This window comes from Marmota flaviventris, chromosome 11 (assembly GCF_047511675.1).
Source record: "Marmota flaviventris isolate mMarFla1 chromosome 11, mMarFla1.hap1, whole genome shotgun sequence".
NCBI lineage: Eukaryota > Metazoa > Chordata > Mammalia > Rodentia > Sciuridae > Marmota > Marmota flaviventris.
In genome coordinates this window covers 94,038,514-94,062,114 of record NC_092508.1, presented here as the reverse complement: position 1 = coordinate 94,062,114, position 23,601 = coordinate 94,038,514, and the positions used below count along the sequence as shown (strand labels likewise).

Sequence of the window (23,601 nt, the reverse complement as noted above, 5' to 3'; positions counted from 1 at the left end):
ATCCAAAGCCAGGTTGGTAAACAAAATTTTAAACTTTAATAGGGCAGTTCCAACAAACCAAGATAGGGCTGGCCAGGCCTCTTGACTGGTACCTGAAGGTAGCAATAAAGAGACTGAGTAAATCAATCAACTCCATCGCTTTCGTGGAGATCTCTTGATACCAAATTTTCTTCTTCTTTTACACAGTCCCCTCTGATGCTGTGAAGATGAAAATTGACATCCATAGTCATATTCTACCAAAAGAATGGCCAGATCTAGAAAAGGTAATTATAACCAATTTGCTGAATTATTTCTGGAACTTCTCCAAGGTTTCTCAATGCCTCTATTTATAGACCTTTCTCTTATTTGGGAAATTAGATGTTGTGTTTCTTTGCTCTAGGGATGATTTTAAATGTCTTGGGAGCTCTAATTTCCTCATTTTAAAAAAATGACTTTCATATCTATTTTGAAAAAGCATCAGATCAATGAAATAATTGTCTTCTCAATATCTCTTTTTCCCCTCAAATAAAGTATTTTTTTAACATTCTGGACAATTTAAACTAGGCAGATTTACTTCCTTTTAAATCACATATTCAGCTGCTGGAAAGATACATGCTGATTACAGAATCTAATGTTATAATTACTATTAAAAATGGAATGTGATAAGTTTCAAGGACTTCCAAAATCTCTCTCTCTCTTTTCCAAAATGTTTAAAATAAGCTTTAGAAGCACCAGGAAATAGCTTTGTGAAAAATTTTTAGTCTATTTTAGGACACTGTCTGAAACCTTTCCTTTTTGATTTTTAAGCTGTAAATTCTTGTTATGAAGAACTGGGAAGTAGGTATATCAAAAACCTTAGAATAAATGACATGAAATCTTTGCACGAGAGTATCTCTAAAGAGTATTCTCTAGGTTGCTCCATACATGGAAATTTTTTTTTTGATTAAGGACTTTTGAATGAGTACTAAAAAAGAAAAGCAGGGAACATGAAGAAAACTTTAAATTGGCTAGAAGTTTACTCAGGCTTTCTATCAGGTGTTAGCCAATCTTCAGCATTCTGCTAGTACTTTTATATCCCTGATAACATTTCATCTTTTTTATCCCAAATGAGGAAAAATGAATTAACCCAAAGTCTAATTAAAATGTGGCCTGTTGGCCAGGCATGGTGGCGTATGCCTGTAATCCCAGTGGCTCAGGAGGCTGAGGCAGGAGGACCAGAAGTTCAAGGCCAGCCTCAGCAAAAGTGAGGCTGTAAGCAACTCAGTGAGACCCTGTCTCTAAATAAAATACAAAATAGAGCTGGGGATGTGGCTCAGTGGTTGAGTGCCCCTGAGTTCAATCTCTAGTATCCCTGCACCCCAAAAAAAATGTGGTCTGTTGTACAAGCAATCTTTCCATAGTTGTCTACTACATGATTGTTGATCTTAAGTGTTTCTTTGTTCATTGGTATCTTAGGTAAAATGTGTAGCAGAAACATAGACCAAAAAATACAAATGATGCTGAACTACTACAGCTAGTGGTAAAAGCAAACCCTACGAATCTTCCCCCCACAAAAGGAGTCTAAATGCTTTCATGGGAACATGCTGTTCTCCACGCCATTGTCATCCTCCTATCTTATTAAAGCACAAATACCACCTCATGATGCTAATCTTTTTATGAAGCAAGCACTCAGCTACTTCACAGGAGCACTGGATTGTTTGGAAGTTGTGATGCAGTTTCTTATTTCCTATGGTGCTTGCCATTTTCTTCCCCTCACTTATGAGTAGTTACCAGGAATGGCACAATCAATAAATTAATTTATGATACATATAATGAAAGGAATATATTATACTTCTTAATCTGACAGTTTTCAAAATTTCTAGGTATTTAGCATGTGATATTTTATAAATAGCTCTTGATCTATTCCCACCAAAGAGTGTTAACTCCAACATTCCAGCTATTCTCTTTATTAATATCAAAGAACACCTACATGAAATGCTTTGGGAGTTACCTTAGCGGTCTCCAGAAGACATTGCCCACCTGTACCTGAGAGAACTAACCAGCATAACCCATCCACCTAGAGAAGTCACAGCAACAGGGATCCCAAGCTCTATGGCATCCACCTCCTTGTCCTAACAAGGATTTTGAGGCTTAGAAAGTGAGATGGGCTGGATATTTGTGTCTCTTCCAAGTTCATATGTTGAAATCCTAGCTCCAAAGGCAATAGTACTAGGAAATGAGGCCTTTGGGAAGTGATTATGTCATGTGAGCAGAGCCCTTGTGAATGGAACAGTGCTCTTACAAACTAGGCCCAAGGAAGCTTGCTTATTCTTTCTACCATGAGGACTCAGCAAGAAGGTGCCATCTAGGAACCAGGAATGAACCCTCACCAGACACCAAATCTTCCAGAGATGTATCTTGGGCTTCCAGCTTCCAGAAATGTGAGAAATAAATATCTGTGGTTTATAAGCCATCACTTGATGGCATTTTGTTATAGCAGCTCAAATGGACAATAGGGAGCTAGCTCGTCACAGTTAAAATGTTTTTATCACTAAGGAAAAATTTTCAGTTTCTTTCAGAGGCAAGTATGTGGTAGTCGTAAAAAGAGGAACCAGTCTGTTCTGTCTGTACTTGTCGCATTCTTAGTGTGGAATGTGGACTTAAAACCAAGCTTCAGAAACCCCTGAACTGTTTCAAATCATTGCTCATTTTTTTCTGGGGAACATAAGCTCCAGCCTTCTTGGGAAAAATGGTTGTCTTCTTACTAAACTAGGCCCCAATGAGACATTCCCTCTGAACACTGGAAGCTGTTCCTAAATAAGCCACATGTATAAAGGCCTTTTTCCCCAGCTAGAAGACTCACAGGGGCCTAGAATGGTGCCTCCTCTTTGCAGAGTAGAGAAAGTTTTCTATCTGTACTCTGGGCCACAAGCTCACTTTCCATAACCTACCTCCTACTCCCAAACCTGCTCCATTTAAGCAAGACCTGAGCACCTAGGTCTGACAATTTCTCGGTATCCTGCCTTATGCAAGGCCCTAAAAGCCTTGTTTAAACTACTTTAAACAATGGGATGAAGAGCACGTGGTACATAGATTGTGCCCTAAAAATTTCCCAAGCAGTTGTCCTGCTGACTCTTGACACTGCCTCCCCTTCTGTTCTCAGCCATTGCCTTGAAACAGGGAGAGGTGTTTTGCCCAATATGCAGGCTTCCTCTTATCCATCAGTCTCACATGCTGCAAACACATAGATGACATGCTTCATCAAAATAACAATAACAATAATAATGGTCATGACACTTTGTGCTTCCAGGGACAGAGACCAGAGATGAATATTCAATTCATATAAAACCTTGTAACGTGTATATAATATTTATGTTAAAAGGGTTAATGCCCTTTTTATATTGTTCTTAATTTTCATTTATTATATATGACAATAGAATGCATTACAATTCACATTACACATATAGAGCACAATTTTTCATATCTCTGGTTGTACACAAAGTAGAATCACATCTTTCATATCTTCATACACGTACTTAGGGTAATGTTGACCATCGCATTCCACCGTCTTTCCTTCACCCATGCCCCCTCCTTTCCCCTCCCTCCCCTTTTCCCCTTTGCCCTATCTAGAGTTCATTTAATTCTCCCACCGCCACCCCCACCACATCATATTATAAATCAGCACCCTTAATCAGAGAAATCATTTGGCATTTGGTTTGAGGGGATTGGCTAATTTCTCTTGGCATTATATTCTCCAGCTCCATCCATTTACCTGCAAATGCCATGATTTTACTCTCTTTTAATGCTGAATAATATTCCATTGTGTATATATACCACATTTTCTTTGTTCATTCATCTACTGAAGGGCATCTAGTTTGGTTCCACAGTTCAGCTATTGAGTTGTGCTGCTATAAACATTCATGTGGCTGTGTCCCGGTAGTATTCTGTTTTTATGTCCTTTGGGTACAGAAGAAGGAGTGGGATAGCTGGATCAAATGGTAGTTCCGTTCCCAGTTTTCCAAGAATTCTCCATATTGCTTTCTATATTGGCTGCACCAATCTAAAGTACCACCAGCAGTGTATGAGTGTGCCTTTTGCCCCACGTCCTCGCCAACACTTATTGTTGTTTGTATTCTTAATAGCTACCATTCTGACTGGAGTGAGATGAAATCTTAGAGTAGTTTTGATTTGCATTTCTCTAATTGCTAGGGATGTTAAACATTTTTTCATGTATTTGTTGATTTGATCGTATATCTTCTGAGAATTGTCTGTTCGGTTCCTTAGCCCATTTATTGATTGGGTTATTTATTTTTTTGGTGTTACGATTTTTGTGTTCTTTATATATTCTAGAGATTAGTGCTCTATCTGACATGTGTGTGGTAAGAATTTGTTCCCAATTAGCAGGCTCTCTATTCACCTCAATGATTGTTTCTTTTGCTGAGAACCAGCTTTTTAGTTTGAATCCATCCCACTTATTGATTCTTGATATTAATTCTTGTGTTATAGGCATGTTATTAAGAAAGTTGGGGCCTAATCCAACATGATGGAGATTTGGGCCTACTTTTTCTTCTAATAGATGCAGTGTCTCTGGTTTAATTCCTAGGTCTTTGATCCACTTTGAGTTGAGTTTTATGCATGGTGAGAGATAGAGGTTTGATTTGTTGCATATGGATGTCTATGTCATTAACCCTTTTTGATAGAGATGAAGGACTTGATATTCAGAAATGAACCCAGAGCTGCATGGGAACACAGTAGTTCTTCCAGAGCATCACCATTCCGTCCAACTTGAAAAAGCTGAAAAGGGAGCATATTACTATTTTAAGGGATGTCCACTCTTCCCCATGTTCCCCCACTTCTCCCCTTGACAACCAGCCTGCCCCCGCAACTCGTCACTTTCACATAAACCAACCGAGGGCAGCTTTGTCACAGGGTCATTGGAACCTGGCTTCCAGCCCCAGGTCAAGCAATTAAATCTGTTATGTGTTAGAGGTTTAAAGCTAGTGATGAGGGCTGAGGATGTGGCTCAAGTGGTAGCGCGCTCTGCGTGTGGCCCGGGTTTGATCCTCAGCAAAAGATGTTGTGTCCGCCGAAAACTAAAAAATAAACATTAAAAAAAAATAAAGTTAGTGATGAAACTACTAGCCCCAAACAACCACATTGACCAACCAAGATCAGTGAAGTAAATAGAGACACATCTAAATGGGACTAGGATTTTTCTCCCTGACCCCTCATTTTTAGTCTATATGATCAGAGAAGAATGTGTAGTAATGAGATATTAACTATAGCAGAGTTTCATCTTCAAATTGTTTTTAGTGGTGAAAATATTATTTTAAAAATCAATCTCTGATCTTTTCTCACTTTCAATAAAAAAAAAAATGAAAAGAAAAAGCCAGAACTATTTTTATTTGAGATGATGAAGTCCCTTTAGAAAAAGTAATGTCTCCTTTCAAACCTACCTTTCTTTTTTAAATATTAATAGACACACCTCCACAACTTTGACCTCATGGAATGAAGAAACTAAAAAAGCGAATAAACACACTCATGCTGATGATTAACTAATGGTTACAAAGAACCAGGATTTAAGATATCTTTCATTTTCACTTGCTAACAATGATTTTAGTCAGAGTTACAAGTCAGGATCCTTTTTAAAAATTTGAGGTGGGAAGTCAATAGATTCAGGGGAACTTAATTAAATGGTTTCTGATGAATCAGGACCCACATTCTCTGCTGTCACAAAAGGAGGATCCTGATCCAAGAAGCCATAGTGAAAGATGTTTCAGGTTGATCTACAATGAGATTATTCATAACAACAATGATTATGGTAAGGTTTTGGCTTTTTCTTCAGCTGGGCTTTGTTGACCCCCTACTCTATGTGCAATAGTAGGACTTGCAAAGATTTTTCTAATTTTAAATGGGGTAAAAAAAAATCTGGCCTTTAATTTAAAAGCATATATGTGTATCTCCTTTCATTGGCAATGATTTAACTACACTTGTTCAAGGTAAAAATTTCAGAGACAAAAATCCCAGGCATAATTTGACTTTTAAACAACTGCTCTCAGGAAATAGGTAACTGACTACCCAGGAGGTTCATTATTCACCATGTGAAGATGTGAGGTCTTAAGGACATTGAAAATGTCATTCAGGAGCCAGGATCAGTGGTACACAACTAAAATCCCAGCTACTCAGGAGACTGAGGCAAGAGGACTGCTTGAGCCCAAGAGTCTCAGCAATACAGTGAGACCCTGTCTCAAAAAAAAAAAAAAAAGTCATTCAGTCCATCCACTCTGATGTGTGTGTGTGTGTGTGTGTGTGTGTCCTGCACATAAAACTAAATTCCCTTAGTTTTTAAAAACTTGCTTTTTCATTTGTCATGCTATAAATACCTATGGAACACTGGTCAGTGTCAATCAAACCCTTTCAGATTGTAAATGTCACCTGGCATATGCTCTGACTAAACCACTTCCAGAGTCATACTTGAGACCCCAAATTTGACACAATCCAGAATGAGAGATGGAAGACTGTGTGGAGCCCAGATCTTGGGCAGAATAGAGTTGCCCTAAATAGGTTATTGGTTGGTAGAATAACTTCAATACTTTAAGCTTTTTAGGAAAGTGAGGGAAAAACACAGAGTGACAAAGTCTCCTTTCATAACCTTCCTTAGTGTCTGACCTCAGTGTATTCTACCTAAGGCTGTCATCATAACTGCCATCCCCATCAGCATCACCAACTGCCACACATCACCTCTTCCTCTACTACTACTCCTGCTGCGATTATTGTTGCTATGACCACCACCATCACCACCACTGGTACCACCACTGCCACCATACTGACAACCACTGCCACTACTATTACCATCTCACTCCCTCTACCCCTGCCATTGCAACCACTGCCAACTCTAGCAACACTATTAGCAGCCACCACTTCCCCTCCACCACCTCCATGATCACCACCCATATAATTAGCTTTGATAAAGGCCAAACCTGATGTCAGTAGATTTATATGCATTATCTCAGTTAATTCCCATAACACCCTATATCTCAGCTATGCTTGTTAGTCTCCATTTTACCTGCAAGGAAACAGAAACTTGGAGATGTTAAATTACTTCAACAAAGTCAAGTACCTTGGACATGATTTGTTGGATGTGGCCAGATTCATCCCTCTGCTCTGCCTCCCTGTTCTTCTCCAAATGCAATACACCTCTAACCTGGTCACATATGGATTAAGGTTCTCTAGAGAATTAAGAAACAGTAACAATGAGGGAAGAATAAAGGAAGTAAAGCGAGAGAGAAGAAAGAAGGAAATACAACCTTTTCTTCTACACCGAAGATAAGATGTCAATGACAAATGTTCAGTTCAAGAGCACATTGTTAGTCTCAAATTTACTCTAAAGTGTAACTGATAGAAGTCATATTCTACTCCCTCCTCCAACATATGTCTCTTGGCAGCTTTTTCCAAGGGAAGAGAAGGGTATAAAGGTATCGAATGCACAAAGAGAGGAAAGTGAGGGGTTGGGGGCATAGGCAGAGGAGCAAACTGGTGCAGTTTTCCTTGCATGTTCAACCTGATAAACATCAGGTCACTAGGGAGGAAGCATACAGATCTCCAAAGATAACATGATTATTTGGAGCTAACCTCAAGAACAGAAGCCTGTTGAGGTAGATCCTTGTCACAGATGAACACCTCTATGCTATACTGTGGTCCAGACTCAGACCTTCCCAGTCAATCTGGAGGTTAGAAGGAAGCTAGGAAGAGGGATCCATCAAGACCTCACTCTCTTCAGGTAACATTCTAGTGCCATGACATGAGAGCTAACCACTGTTACCTGACCTTACCCAACTACAAGTGAAAAATGGAAATGAAATTCAGCTTGCTTTATTCATCTACTTATTATTGCTGATAGTCTAAGGAGCTGGTGATGAGCTCTTTCATCTAGCTGTCTCTTGCTTCTACACATTCCCTCCTTATATCATGTATTATGAGTCATTCTTTGGAGCATAGAAATCCTGAATAAGAAGTTTCTCTCCAATCTGATACCAGTCTACTTTTCCAACCTCCCTCCCCTAATACCACCTGACCCAAGGTGTGGATCAGCATCCTCCTCCAGACTCCCAGAGAACATGGGCAGCACTATCACAGTGCATCTCATACACTTGTACAGCTGTTCCATCACTTTTCCACTTGACCCCACCCTCTCAACACTCTGCTCCACATAGACAGAAATTGTCCTCCACTTTTATTTTCTTTGCCCCAGTAAGACTGGTCATGAGACTCCATGAGAGCTTGAACAAAGAATGAGTGAACAAATAAAATATTGTATGAGTCATATATACCTACATCCTTAGGAATTCAATAAATATTGAATAAGTGATACATTATTAGGCTTTCAATTTTTTAAATTTATGACTCCCAGGAAGAGATATATTTTGTATATTATAAATCATGCAAACATTTACGTATGTAACAGGAAATTTTTATGAAACTAATACTACATGGGAGATATTATTCTATTCTTTTTCATTCTATTCCATTTCTTTACTATCTTATCTTGTGTTTTTAAAGAAGCAGACTTTGAATCAAGGATTCAAATGCAAGTACTTTACTTTGGAGATGATCTCAGGAAAACACAAGTGGGGAAGTAAGATAGGAAAAGCCAGGAAACCAATAAAAGGTTTGTTATCCATTACAGAATGTGTACCTTGCCTCAAAGTTATCCTGCCCAGGACTGGAGTACTAGTGTATTCAGTATATTTACATTCAAATTTTCTCAGTCATTGGTTGAGAGCTGCTGGGCAGATGGCAAGGGTAGACTAATTTCCTGGTACTTCCTACCTGTTAGAATGGGGTATCAAAGAAGCTTTCAGGGGAAGAAGAGAGATTCTTAAAGAAGTATAGACACTAGCATTTGGAGGTGGGCTGTTGTACCCCAGAGTATTAAGGGGAAGGAATATGTGTGGGATGCCGTTAGTATCTGCAACACATACTATCTCATGATTTTAAAATGTCTAGGCCCCTAGTCACTGAATTATTTTTATGATCTATTCATGGATTGCAACTCACAGTCTGAAGAGCAGTATATGTTCTAAAGAGTAGTCCTTATGGTCCATGTACTCCCAGTACTGCATTAAATGATCTGATAGTACATACCCAAATATTCTGTGTTAATCTTTGATTTAAAATTTCAAACTATATTAGGAAAAAAGATAAAACCAATGAAATGTACAATTTTCTTTCTGTATAAATATATTTAAAGGAAAATGTATATTGAAATATATATATATATATATTTTGGTACCAGGGATTGAACCCAGGGGCACTTAACCACTGAGCCACATCCCCAGTCCTTTTTGTATTTTATTTATAGACAGAGTCTCACTAGTTGTTCAGGGCCTTGCTAAATTGCTGAGGCTGGCTTTGAACTCAAGATTTTGAGCCGCTGGGATTATAGGAGTGCACTACCTCACCCAGCTTGAAATATAAATATTGAATAAATGATACATGGGCATGGAGGGACAAATGGAAAGATAATGCCTAAAAGGATGGCGTTTAGGCTCCTTTGCCCTGAGGATGTGTCCTTTATTGCAATCGTCTCTTCTTTGCTTTTCAAGCCTAATTGTACTTCTCTCCACTACAGAGATTCGGCTATGGAGGCTGGGTGCAGCTCCAACACCATGGCAAGGTGAGTTTTTCCCAAAGCATGAGTATGAGCAGGACCCAGGGACATCCTGAGTATTAAGATACTTTATTGCAGGCTGGGGCTTCAGGGAACTCAGTTCTCCTGCCCTTGCATTAACTTGTAGTAGGGAAGGAAACAGTACCACTATTTTTCAGAATTATTAGGAGAAATGGGGGTGACTTCAAATAGTGGTATTTAGGAAGATAAAATTGGAACTCGAGAACACATTGAGAAATGACTTCCCCGCCCCTCTCTCTTTTGGCCTAGAACCAATTTTGGCATTTATTGCTATGCCTCAAGGGTTATCACAGTATATTAAGGCTGACCAAATAAATGGAACAATTAAGTTTGAGCACAAGCTTGAGAAATTAAACATTGGAGACAAAAGGGAGAAGCCACTGTTATTAAGGGCTGAGATTGATACGAAAAAGGGAAGATACAGAGCAAAGCATTCTGCAAATAATGAGGCCTGAGAGTGATCTGGGAATCCAGACCTGCACAAAGTTCAGGTCTGACCTCATTTTCAGATGCCCTCTGTGAGTTCAAAGGAAACATTCTTGAGCTTCTAGCTAGAATATGGACATGACTAACATGCCCTGGTGCAGTCATGGTCTGGAAAGAGTATGCACAGGGTCAACCCAAAGCAATGTGGTAAGGATAAGACTGCCTTTGCTAAAGGGCACAGATTTGAACACCAAAGACTGGGAACGGCCTCCTGGAGAAAGTGATACCCATCCTGACTCTTGAAGCAGGGGTACAGGCAGGGTTGCTCAATGAGTAAAGGAAACAATTTTCCATAAAAAAAAAAAGAAGTCAGGGACCAAAGTCATGGAAATATTAAACTTGTAAGCCCAGAACTTAAGCACTAAGCTATAGCTGGCACAACCTGCTAGTCCCTGGACTAGCAGGTTCAGCATCACCTGGGAACCCAGGAGAAATACAAATCAGGGGGCCACACCACCAACCTTCCAAATCAGGAACTTTTGGGGGGGATATGGGAAAGGGGCTGTCCATTTTAACAAGCCTCCTAGTGATTCTGCTGCACACTCAAGTTTGAGTACCCCTGGCTCATATATTCACTTAATAATTTTTATTGAAGCCTGTTTTATGCCAGGCCCATCCACCAAGGAAATAGGAATATGCTGATAAACAAGACAGAGATGGTTCCTACCCTCATGGTGCAAAAATTCTAAGGGGACATGAGAAATTTAGATAATGGAATAAAAAATGATGCTTCAATAAAGAGTGACAGGCTGGCTGGCTGGTCAGTGACGTGTTAAAGACTTAGAAGAGGGTTGGGGTTGTGGCTTAGTGGTAGAGCTCTTGCTTTGAATGTGTGAGGCACTGGGTTCAATTCTCAGCACCACATATAAATAAAACATAAAGGTCCATCAACAACTAAAATAAATAAAATAAAAAAAAAAGACTTGGAAGAAAGGAAAGCAAAACCTGAAAAATGTTCCTGGCTGAAGGAACATCAAAGGTCTTCAAATGGGGAACAGTCAATGTGTTCAAGGAATGAGAAAGAAGGGCAATGCGTCTGTAATGCTGTGTGAGGAAGAGATGGCAGGAAATGGATCCATTATATAGGGACTTAAGGACTTAAGACTTAAATCTGGAATTCATTCTCAAAACAATGCAAATTCTTTGAAAATTCTTAATGACTTTAAATTCTTAATGACTTTAAAACTTTGCTCTATGGAGCATAGACAGAGGCAGGCAAAAGTTTGGGGAACAAAGTGGTGGGAATGAGCTGGAGAAGGGCAGGTTGAAGCATCATCAGACGGGGCCTTGAAGGACTTAGGGGTTTAGGTCCTAAAATTGGTTTAAGCCTTTGTACTTGACCCTGAAGGCAGTGGGAAATCATGAAAGAGTTTTCAACACTGCCACACTCTCCCATTCCCAATACTAGTTGCTAGCTGGAGAGCTGGTTCTCTCTGCTGGTCTTAAGTATCTCCAAGGGAAGGTATGATATGAGTAGAGCTGAGTACAAGGAAACCCCCACTGGAGGAACAGGCAGCCTGTAGATATGTTTTTCCTTACTCCATGTCCCAGGTTGCAGTTTGTCCTCAATATTAGATATGAATGACTTTAATTTCATTTTGTTTTAATGTCAAGAGATTTCATAAACTTACCAGATCTCCAAAAGAAAACAAGAAGGAAAATATTTTCCTGTCATATCTACTGACCTACTTATCTCTGGCAAAACTGAGTACAATGGTTGCCCAATAGAACCAAACAGGAAACTCTTTTCTTTTCTCTCAGGGAAAAAGCAAAGCAAAACATAGCCAAATCTATATTTTTTATAATAACAGAAGTGAGGGATGACAGTCACTAGAAAACAACATGAAAATGTATACCATTATGTAAATTAACCAAGAGCAATGAGACAATCCAGTATTTAGGATTTTAAAACTCTTTTGATGCTGCTACATTCCTTTGGTGAACAAATATATTCTGCCCTCATGATTGATTTACCTTAGAGATTTCTGTTCTCTGGAAGATCATTCCAAAATATTTCTCTGGTTTGCCCTATTTCTGTTTTTAACCTTTAGTTTTTTCAGTGCTCCTAGAATAAAGTCAGGGGAGGTAAAGCCTTGCTCAGAATTGTAAAATATAACTTGCCTTTTGGTTGAACATTTACAAAAAGACAAGTAACAAGTCAATGATTAGTATGATAACCTGCCAGAAGCTACACAGGATGGAGGTGAAACTGTGGCAAGAACACCTGAAATTATTTTAAAAGCTGTTACTCAGAAAGGTAAACATAAGGCCCATTTCAAATCTGTAGGTCAGTAACATCTTAAAAATCAACTGTTTCTCAGAAATCTGAGGCCACAAATATACATGTGCAAACACCCCACCCCCAACACATAAAAATATACATTATACTTAGCATTTTTAAACACATACTTCTGCCTGATTCCCCACTGTTGTAGACTAAATATTTGTGTCCCACCCCCCAAATTCACATGTTGAAGCCCTAACCCCCAACATGGTATCTGAGTGAAAAGTAATTTTGTTAGATAAGGTTATAAGGGCTGCCCTCATGATGAGATTAGTGACTTATAGGACATATCAGAGAACTTGTATTCTCACCACTATATGAGGACACGTCATGAAGATAGCCATCTACAAGCAGGAAGAGGGTCCACCAGGAACTGAGTCAATGGGCACCTTGATCTTGAACTCCACAGCCTCCAGAACTATGAGAAATAAATGTCATTTAAACCACTCAGTCTGGGTATTTTGTTATAGCAGCCCAAGCTAAGAAACCCATTCACAGGGTACCTATCCAGGATTTTCCTTTTCACCTACATGAATAAAGAATATATAGTCAGCAGCAACTTTGTGCTAAATGAGAAAAAGAAATAATAAATAGTAAGAGAGCTCAGAGAAGGTGGAGAGCCCAAGGCAGGGAGCAATTTTCAGGAAGATGAAGTATCATATAACTATAGTGCTAATGATCCAGTCTAGTGTTTGAAAACATGGGTTACACTACAACAATAAATCATAATACCAATGGAGTGAGTTAGGCAAGCTTAAAAAAAAGGAAAATAGGTCATAAAACAAAATAGCAAAATGCGTTGCTCATGGTAAGAGTAAATATTGTTTCATGAAATTTTTGTCTCAATTTGTATCTGTAGAAATAGATTTGGATGAGTACTCTGGGTCGCAATGAAAGATCTCTTAATGTGAGCTCACAGCCAACACTGACTGAAAGCCATTGATCTAGCCCAATGCTCTCATCTCATATATTTACTGTTAAAATTAAGTTATTTTATAATGAGTATTTGTGTAAATTCTCCTTTTTTAAACTTGAGCATTTAGAGATAAACCTACAATTCCTTTGGACCAATACTCTGCATTCTCAAAAGTAATCCTCATTAACAATTTGGTGGTTATCTTTCTAGATCTTTTCCTATGATTTTATTTACATATATGTGCACCTATAGAAATGACATAGTATTTTTAATATGTTTAGATTCTTTTAAAACCTATTTCAATCAGGTTCCAAACAGAAAACAGATGGGACAATTAAATTAGAATACTTTGAAAGTAGTTAAGAGACTATTTGTAAAGGTGTAGGCATGTGAGGAAATTACAGAGGTAGGCAGAGGTTAGTTCATGCAGGGTCTTACCAGCTGGGTTAATGAGTTTAGACTTTACCTTCAGGGCAATGGGAATCTATTCAAGAGTTTTAAATGGGATAGTGGCAAGCTGGGGATTTAAAATCTTACTCTGTTATGTGGACACTGGTTAAAGGGGTCAAAAGAGGGAGCAGGAAGATCCAATTGAGCAGTTGTTCAAGCATAGATAATGTGGGCTTAGACCATGGCTGAGCAGTGGAAGTAGAGAAATGTGGACCACTTCAGGCTATATTTTTGAGACAGAATCAAAGATATTGGGAAGTGGATTGGGTGGTGGCATATCAGGCAAAGGGAACTGAAATTGTCTCAATGCTGAGAAAAATAATGCAGGCATCAAAGATAGAAGTGACCACACCAAGAAGACAAGCAAATCACAGAGAGAAATGAACAGGTTGAACACATCAAGTTTGAGGTAGTTGCAGTGGGGCCTTTCTGTGAAGCTGTCCTACCAAATGGTAGTATCTGGGAGGTGGAATGATTAGAGATTGCTTACTGTTGACAGGGTCTGGGTCCATTCCTGCTAGCTCTACATCTCAAGCCCCACCAACATGGCAGCTTGCATAGTCTAGAGGGGTAGCCTGAATGGACTTTGGGGATAGGGGAGGAAAATGGAAACATGATGGTGAAATACTGAGTTTGAGGATGCATTTCTGATAACATTTGCAGTACCAGATATTGAAAGAGCATTATTTGTATTTATTTGTGAATAATAATAGGAGTTGAACTTAAGAATCAGTAGCTCCACAGGTTACACTCTCTAGGAATCAAACTTTGGGACTGAAATTAGCATGCCTGAAGTATATCAGGAAGTGTTCTTAGTATAAACATCAGTAGAAGGGAAGAGAAGGAGAAAGGATCAACTAGAGGGCAACATTGAGCTATTATGTAATCCCAATAGAGGCCTCAGCTGAACCTACTTGGAGCACTAAAGCTAACATTCAGAGTCGTTCCAAGTTGGCAGGGGGAGAGAGCAAAAGAGAGGGGCCTTTAAGGCTGGGTTATGGCTCAGTGGTAGAGTGCTTGTCTGGCATGTGTGAGGCCCTGGGTTTGATCCTCACCATCACATAAATAAATAAACAAATAAATAAAATAAAGGTATTGTGTCCATCTACAACTAAAAAATATATAGTTTTTTTTTTAAAGGGGGGGGGGGAGCTTTATACCTCCACAGAAATCAGTCATTGGAATTGAGCTGCCCTGGACATGGAGCAGGACGGTAAGAGTAGCAGTTCTCCTAAACCAAGGCAGTCCCCATGTGGGTCAGGAGTTGTCTGCTGCCAATACTCCCAGCATCTGAGAAAATTAAGTCCTTTTTTCTGAAGAGGCATGTGAGTGGCACAACATGCCATCTGCCTTGAGAAGGACCTTAAATATTGTTTACCCTAAGCTCTTATTTTAAAGCGTTAGAACCTGATGTCCCAGAAGGATAAGGGGTTCACACATAGGATACAGGACTCCTGAAGGCCATAGTATCCCACTTTGCATTATACCATGATACTCTAGCTTAAAAAAATATTAGAAGTAATTCTTAAATGTTTATCTGGATAGTAATGGTGGCTTGGGAAAATTCTTTAAATAAACTTGGTTTCCTTTTGAGAGTTTAGAAAAAATGAGATTGGATTCTGGTTACATTAATTAGAATGGCTTGTTTATTAGTTTAATTTAAGATCTTAGTTGATATAGAGGTCAGTGTTAAAAAAAAAAAAAAGGACTTAACCACAGCCTTCATTTCTTACCATGGATTCAGCATGGAAAGAGAAATTTAGAAATGTAGAAAAAGAAATTTAGTGAATCAGATTTTCCTACCGTGTAAATTTTTATCATGTAAAGAGGGCATCCTTTCTCTGAAAAATATCAAACTCTTCAGAAAATTATGGTAATTAACTTTTGCCTACTAGATAGATATCAATTGCCAAATATCAGCCTAATGGGGTGGAAAATGGCTTCATATACTTGGGTTCTTGTCTGAGCTCTATACCAACTAAGTATATAGCCTTGAACAAGTCACCAACATGTATGGAATCGTTAATAAAATCAAAAATTGAACTTTGTCTTACATCAATTCTTTGGCAGCTCCCAGAGAAAACCAATTTCTTCCCTTGAAATTGAAAATAATGGTAAAATCTGGCTGTCATTTATTGAGCATGCTATCTGGCATAGTGCTAAATTCTTTACAAACATGTATTAATGAATCTTCTGTATCACTCATTGTTCTGACTTGGAGACAATAGAGCTAGTTTAGAAAACCAGCGCAGAGACTTCTTGGGAAAGCCAGAGATCAAGCTCAGAGGCTGTGCTTACCTGAACAATGCCCACATCACACCTGATGAGCTGGTCCTGTAGAGAGTCACCAGTCCCAGTCAGACTACATTCACATTGTTGCTGCTGAGACTAGAGACCAGACGCTTTGCCCTTGCTGGATCAGTCACATGTGACACTTCAAACAACACCATAGTCTACAGGTAGACTGCACATCTTTGCCACCTCACACTGCTCACTTTCAAACCAGTCCAAGACAGATGCTTCTGATCAGCAGCACCTAGAGTAGCTACCAGTAGTCCTGCTACAAGAGGAAACTGGGAAACAAATTTTTGGATTCTACCTCAGGAAGGAAGAATCAGAAAATGAAATTTTTGGTTCATATTTTAGAGATAGTAAAAGTACAGCTGAAACTTAAAGTACCCGTAGATTAACTAGTTATACTGCTCCTAAGTAATTTAATAAAATTTATACCTAGATTTTCTTGATTGCAAAGATACTCTTTGACACTCTGCTATATGGGTACTTTATGGTGATTAAGCTTTCCTCATAAGGATCAAGAGAACAATAAAATCTCTAATTTTCCAGATGAAAGTTTGTTTCCCAACTTTTTCTCTTTCACCATTACCCATCTCTACTCCCTTCTTTGCCAAATTCAGAGACATGTATTCCTTCATCGCATTTTTGTAATCCATATAAGTCAGGACTCTTGGCTACAAGCAAACGAAATCAACATGGTTAAGTTTAAGAAGAAAAGGAGTTTGTTGAAAGTATTTTAAGCCTGTCAAAAATTACAAAATATCTGGATAGCCAAGCTCATAAAATGTGCAGAAACTAAGGAAAGTCACACAATTGAAGCCACAGCTAAGGCCACATCACAGGAACTGCTGCCCCCAACTGGACACTGGACACTACCACTACTGCCAATGAACATGACCACTAGACAGAATAAATTCACTTACCTGATTTTTATCACTTGCTGTTTATTAAAAACTGAACACTGAATGGCCAAACTTGGGGTGGAGAGAGCAAAGGCTTAGTGGATTTTGTAGATGGAGGGTAGGCCCTGCCTCCATCAGGATTCCTACAGAAGATTGCCCAACCTAGAAATGTGGTTCAGATGCTGGCATGGTAAACAGAGGATCTGAGATGAGGCAAATCAATTCTGATGTTTTGGTGTCAGAGATCCAGCTCTTCAGGGATATGGACCCTTATCACAATTACATAAGTCATTTGCTCATTAACCTGTTCCCCAGCCCCTGGGGAATATCTGGGGTCTTCCTTATGTAAGGGAGATGGAAATGGGCTGCAGGACTGTGGGAGATGGGCAAGGTCTTGTCCATGGAGTAGAAAACAAAGAAGGGTTGTGGCAAGGCTCAGATATAACTCATGATGGAGGAAGATATTTATTAGCTCTTTAGCAGAGGTATGGTTCAGATATTTTACCTCATTCCATAGACTGTCTCTTCCTGTTGATTTTTTTTTTTTTCTGCACATAAGTTTTTAGTACCTCTAGCTTTGTTCTTTTTGCTCAAAATTGCTTTGGCTGTTCAGAGTCCATGAGATCCATATGAATTTCAGGATTTTCTACTTCTGTGAAAAATAATTTTGATAGGTATTTCATTGAACATGTAGGTTGCTTGAGTGGTACATACTGTATATTAACTTCTAAGCCATAACCATAGGATATCATTCTATCCATTTATGTCTTCTTTAGTTTCTTTCATCAGTTCTTAATAGTTTTCAGTATATAGCTCTTTTACCCCTTAAGTTAATTTTATTGCTAGGTATTCTGTCCTTTTAAATGCTATTATAAATAGGATTATTTCCTTGATTTATTTTTTAGATAATCCATAATTATTGCATAAAAATGCTACTCTTCTTTGAGTTGGTTTTGTACCTTGAAACTTTACTGAACTAATTTTTAATTCTAGAATTTTTTAGTGGAATCTATATATATTATATATCATGATATCTACAAATAAAGATAATTTAACTTCCTCCTTTATGATATAGATACCTTTTATTTCTATTTCTAAATTGCTTTGCCTAAAGCCTCTAGTGCTATGTTGAATACAAGTGGAAAGAGTATCATCTTGTTTTATTCCTGATCTTAGAAGAAAAGCTTTCAGCTTTTCATTAGTGAATATGACTTTAGCTATGGGATTGTCATACATGAACTTTATTATATTGAGGTACATACTTTCTATACCTAATTTTTTAGAGTTTTATCATGTAAAATGTTTAAATTTGTCAAATGCTTTTTCTGCATCTATTGATATGGTCATGTGGTTTCCTAAAAAAAAAAAAAATAGAACCACCTTATGATCCAGCAATTTCACTTCTGGATATATATATATATCCAAATGAAATGAAACCAGTATGTTGAAGAGATATTGCCATACAATTCATTCTTGTTTTATTTGTTTATTTTTGGTATTGGGCATTGAACTCAGGGGTTCTTAGCCACTGAGCCACATTCCCAGTCTTTTTATTTTTTATTTTGAGACAGGGTCTTGCTAAGCTGCTTAGGGCCTTACTAAATTTCTAAGACTGGCCTTGAAGTTGAGATCATCCTGCCTCCTGGGTTTCTGGGATTATAGGCCCATGCCACCATGCCCAGCTATTCATTCTTTAAAAATAAAGAAAATCCCATCATTTGCAACAACCTGAATGAACATGGAGGTTGTTATGTTAAGTGAAATAATCCAGGCACAAAAGATTAATATTGCATGATCTCACTTACACATGGATCTAAAAAAGTCAAACTCATAGATACAGATAGCAAAATGGTGGTTACTTGGGGGTGGGGGTGGGGGACAAGAAGGAACAGGAATCATCAAAAGATGCAAAATTTCAGTTACAATTCAGAAGACTCATTGTAGTTTATGGTATCTTCAGTTAATAATAATGTTATATACTTGAAAATTGCAAAGAGAATAGATTTTAAATGTTCTCATCACAAAAATTAAATATGTGAAGAAGTTGATAAATTAATTAATTTGATTTAATAATTTTATAATGTATACTTATATTACAGCATCATATTATATGCCATAAATATATTAAATATTTATCTACCAATTATATACATACATATATATGTGTGTATATATATATGTGGGTTTATATATATATGTGTGTGTGTGTATATGTATATATATACATAATGTGTGTGTATATATATGTGTATATATACATATGTGTGTGTGTGTATATATATGTATATACACACACACACACATAGGATAACCATAGGATATATATACACACACACACATATAGAATATATATATACATATATTTTATTATTTATAACTTTTTATTATTTTATTATTTATGATTTTTAGTGTGTGTGTATGTGTGTGTGTGTTTGTGTGTGTGTGTGTGTGTATATATATATATATATATATATATATATATATACAATTTTTTGTACCAGTATTGAACTGAGGGGTGCTTAACCATTGAGCCACATTCCCAGCCCTTTTTATTTTTTATTTTGAGACAGGGTCTCACTGAGTTGCTTAGGTCCTCACTAATTTGCTGAGACTGGCTTTGAACTCATAATCCTCCTGCCATAGCCTCCCAAGCAGCTGAAATTACAAGTGTATGCCACCATGCCTGGCTAAAATAGATAGTATTTTAAAAGATAGTATACACAGGCAGTCATGATTTGTGGTGGAAGTGGGCAGTTCAACATGAAATTTTGCACCTGTTTCTAGGTGGATTCATTTCACTGCTCCATTCTTCTACAGGTGTTGACATCAGTATGACCTGTTCTGTTGAATAAACCACTTACTTTCACTATCCATATGTTACTCTCAATAAAGCCAAAGGGTTGAACTAGATGGTCTATCTCAAAAGTCCTTTCCAATTCTGAAATGTTCTAAATTGAACATTTTCCAGATACTGGGCCATCCTCTTGGGTCTTGTAGTCAGTAGCTCAGATCAGCAAGGTAATCATCTCTCCTCAGTCTTGCAGGGCAGAAAGGCCATAACCATGACCTTGCTCTCTCTGTGTCCCATCGCTGATACCCACAGAACACACCCCTTCAACTGCAGGCCAAAGAAAAGCATGAGGAAGAAAAACTGAATCCTATTAAATAAATAATTTCTACTTCTAATGAATTAAGTAAAAAAATCTCTAAAAATGTTAGAAGAGAAACATATTCCAAAACCTAAAAAGGAAAGATTAATCCAAATGGGCTTAAGGTCCCATTTACTGATGTGAATTTTCTGCCCCAGGGAGAAGCAAAGATGATGAAAGATGGGAAGGTCTTCAGAGTGGTCCAAGAGAACTGTTGGGATCCAGAAGTTCGTATTAGAGAAATGGATCAAAAAGGTACTTAAAATAAGAAATGCTACCAATGTATGTGTCTGATATAAAAACAACGTCTGCCTTTAAAGTTTGTTAACTGGCATGACCTACCCAGGAACAACTTCTGATCTTTTTCTTTGCCAGGACATGCTGTTCCAGCTTCTGTGGGGAAGAGAGAGGCTTCCACTATAATGCTTTTAAAGTATGGATTTTTAAAATGCTTTGCAATTAGTTGAATTCTGTTTAAAGTAGAATACTGTATCATCAAAAAGATAATAGTAGCATTTTATTATTTATAACTTTTCCTTCAAATTATTGTAGAATCAATCAAAATTAGAAATGACAGATTAAGGATGTCAATTGTCTGCTTAGTCAAACTTGGGATCCAATTTCTTTCTTTTCTTTTTTTTTAACAGATACAACATTTTTTATATCTTTATTTTATTTATTCACTTTTATGTGGTGCTGTGGATCAAATCCAGTACCTCACACATGCTAGGCAAATACTCTACCACTGAGCCACAGCCACAGCTCGGACCCAATTTCTTTTTATCTCAGTGCACTAGATAGGTAGGTAGTTAGGTAGGTAGTTAGGTAGGCAGATAGATAGATAGATAGATAGATAGATAGATAGATACACAGACAGATCTACTGACACAAAAGGGGTATAAGGTTAAAAAAAAGGTAATTGTGCAATCTCAGAGTACTCTATGATGAAAGCAATCTGAGAATCTGAAAGAAGAGGATTAGGAAATTTTTGTTTCAAAGCTGAATTGCTAACAATTTCTAGGAACTACTTGCATTCCTTATATCTAAAAAGAAAACAAGTCCTCACGATTAAGAATTTCAAAGACTATCTAAAATATATGATGGCCACATTATGCTTTCATTTATTACTTCCTGGATGACTATGCTCCCTGAGGAAAGCATGCTCCAAGAAAATGCATCAAACCTTTCAGACTTACACGAACCAAGCCCATTCTGGGAAATTCACCCCTTCTGGCACTACCAGTCCTCAATTGTGACATTGGTGATCTAAATTTGAACCAGAAAACAAACAACACACTCATACACACACACACACACACACACACACACCAGTTTAGAACTACCATTTTCCTAATCAAAGAAAGAAAAATTTAGAAGTTTATATATATTTATACAGAGAGAGAGAGAGAGAGAGAGAGAGAGAGAGAGAGAGAGTAGAAGACTTTGATTTTATTCCAAGGAATCAACCTGGCAGCCCAAAATGACTAAGTGGTCTCTGGTATGTTAGAATCTATAGGAAACTTTTGTCTAGGTGTGGCTTTCCATTTTTCATTTATTGTTTGTTTGTTTATTGGCACCAGGGATTGAACCCAGGGGGACTGACTTAGCCACATCCCCGGCCCTTTTTATTTTTTATTTTGAGACATGGGTAAGTTGCTTAGGGCCTTGTTAAATTGCTGAGACTGGTTTTGAAATTGCAATCCTCTGCCTCAGCCTCCTAAGCTGCTGGGATTGCAGGAGTGTGCCACCACGCCAAGCTGCTTTCTATATTTTTTAACAATTTAAAATATACCTTTATAGCCTGGCATAGCGGCACATACTTCTAATCCTGGCAATGCAAAACAAAATAAAATATTTATATAAATATTTTAAATATAAATACTTCATATATGTTTTAAAGATAAATATTTTAAATATAAAATAATATAAAAAATGTCTCAAAATTTAAAAAATGGGCTGGGGATGTGGCTCAGCAGTTAAATGCCCCTGGGTATAATCCCTGGGTACCAATTCCTGGAATATATATATGTCTCTATATAAATTTTATATATAAATTACACACACACACACACACACACACACATATCCCTAGGTGGCATTTAAATGGAACTTTTCAGAATCTGAAGCACTTCCTGTTCTAAGAGTACATTAGGAGAGAAGCAGAGCTGGAGAAGAACATGCTTCCTAGATCTACAATAAAAAGCAAGGCTTTGCTATAGATGTGAATGGATAAAAATGGCCCATGCTTTCAAGGAGAAAACTAGTGGGAATGAGACTTGGCTGACTAGTGTCAGAAATCATTTATGGCTGTAGTATAGATGGAAGTACATGTCTCTTTGGCTATTGTTGTTTCAATCCATTGCTATCATTGAGAAAATAGTCATGACTAATCCTTACTGAACATTTACTTTGTGTCACACACTGTTCTGAACACCCAACAGGTATTGATTCATTTAATTCCTACAACAGCTCCGGGAGGTAGGCATTCTTGAAGACAAGTGATTCTTGGCATCCTAGATTCTGGAGCCAAACTCAGGATCCCATTCTGGATATTTCAGACAATGAGGCTCCAACTAGGCTGATTTAGGAGCTGAATTAAGAGGGTAGGGAAGAGTGCTGAGAGATACATTGTCATATATGACCTAAGTTGAAAAATCCTGGCAGGGGTGGAGGGGCAGGGAACAGTGGAAAATGTCTTCCTTAAAGGAGGGTGGAAGAAACTCCTGGTCAATGATTCAACTTATTTTTCTTGAATGACCTAATTTTGGTCCAACCTTTACCTCTCTCCCAAGATCTTAGGCTGATGGATGAGTAGGTCTGGGAAATGGCCTGAGAGAAGGGGCACAGGGAGGAGCACCCAGGGAGAGGTGACAGGAGGAGGTTGGGGCAGAGGCTTGCTGGTCTCTTCGCTCTGGGAAAGGCAGTAGTGCCTGGGTTATTCTTCTCACCACCTTTGCTTTTCTTTGTGTCTGTGTCTAGGAGTATCAGTGCAAGCTCTTTCCACCGTTCCTGTCATGTTTAGCTACTGGGTGAGTATGAAACTTCAGACCATCACCCTAGTGAGAAATGCTCATGTCCAGCTCCCCAACAAGTGACCAAGGCTCCCCCTCCCCCAACAATAGCAGCATCCTCTCCCAGGCCTGTCTTCTTAGCCATGTCCTTGCTCCAGAACAATAGCCAGGAGTATGTGACTCACATTAAAGTTCCACTAGAACTCAACCTTCATGTCTACCAGAATGTACCTGTCTGGTGACTCATTCCTGCAATGCCTTGCTGGGGAACTGACAAGCCAGTTTATTCTGAGGTGAGAATGATTTTGAAAAAAGATGATCACAGCCTAATGTGTTGCTTCTCCCAAGGAAATATATAATTCAAAGTGAAAGTCCTGAACTTGAATCCCTTTCCTCAAGTTAATAAATCTCAAGCACTGAAAATTTCAGGCATGATTTGGAGCCTGCTGAGGGAAATTT

At 38.2% G+C, this 23,601-nt stretch overlaps 1 protein-coding gene across 2 annotated transcripts in view; it reads left to right on the top strand.

The window, feature by feature from the left end:
* Window positions 1–206: 206 nt before the first annotated feature.
* Window positions 207–23,601, top strand: part of Acmsd (aminocarboxymuconate semialdehyde decarboxylase) — a 48,904-nt gene continuing 25,509 nt past the window's right edge. The window contains exons 1-4 of one of the 2 annotated variants that reach the window (XM_027936871.2): window positions 207–263; window positions 9,590–9,634; window positions 20,290–20,386; window positions 23,111–23,160. In XM_027936871.2, the coding sequence (XP_027792672.1) occupies window positions 207–263; window positions 9,590–9,634; window positions 20,290–20,386; window positions 23,111–23,160 (249 nt within the window). Of the gene's footprint in view, window positions 264–9,589; window positions 9,635–20,289; window positions 20,387–23,110; window positions 23,161–23,601 lie in introns of those variants that run through there. The other variant, XM_027936872.1, reaches the window with a different exon arrangement.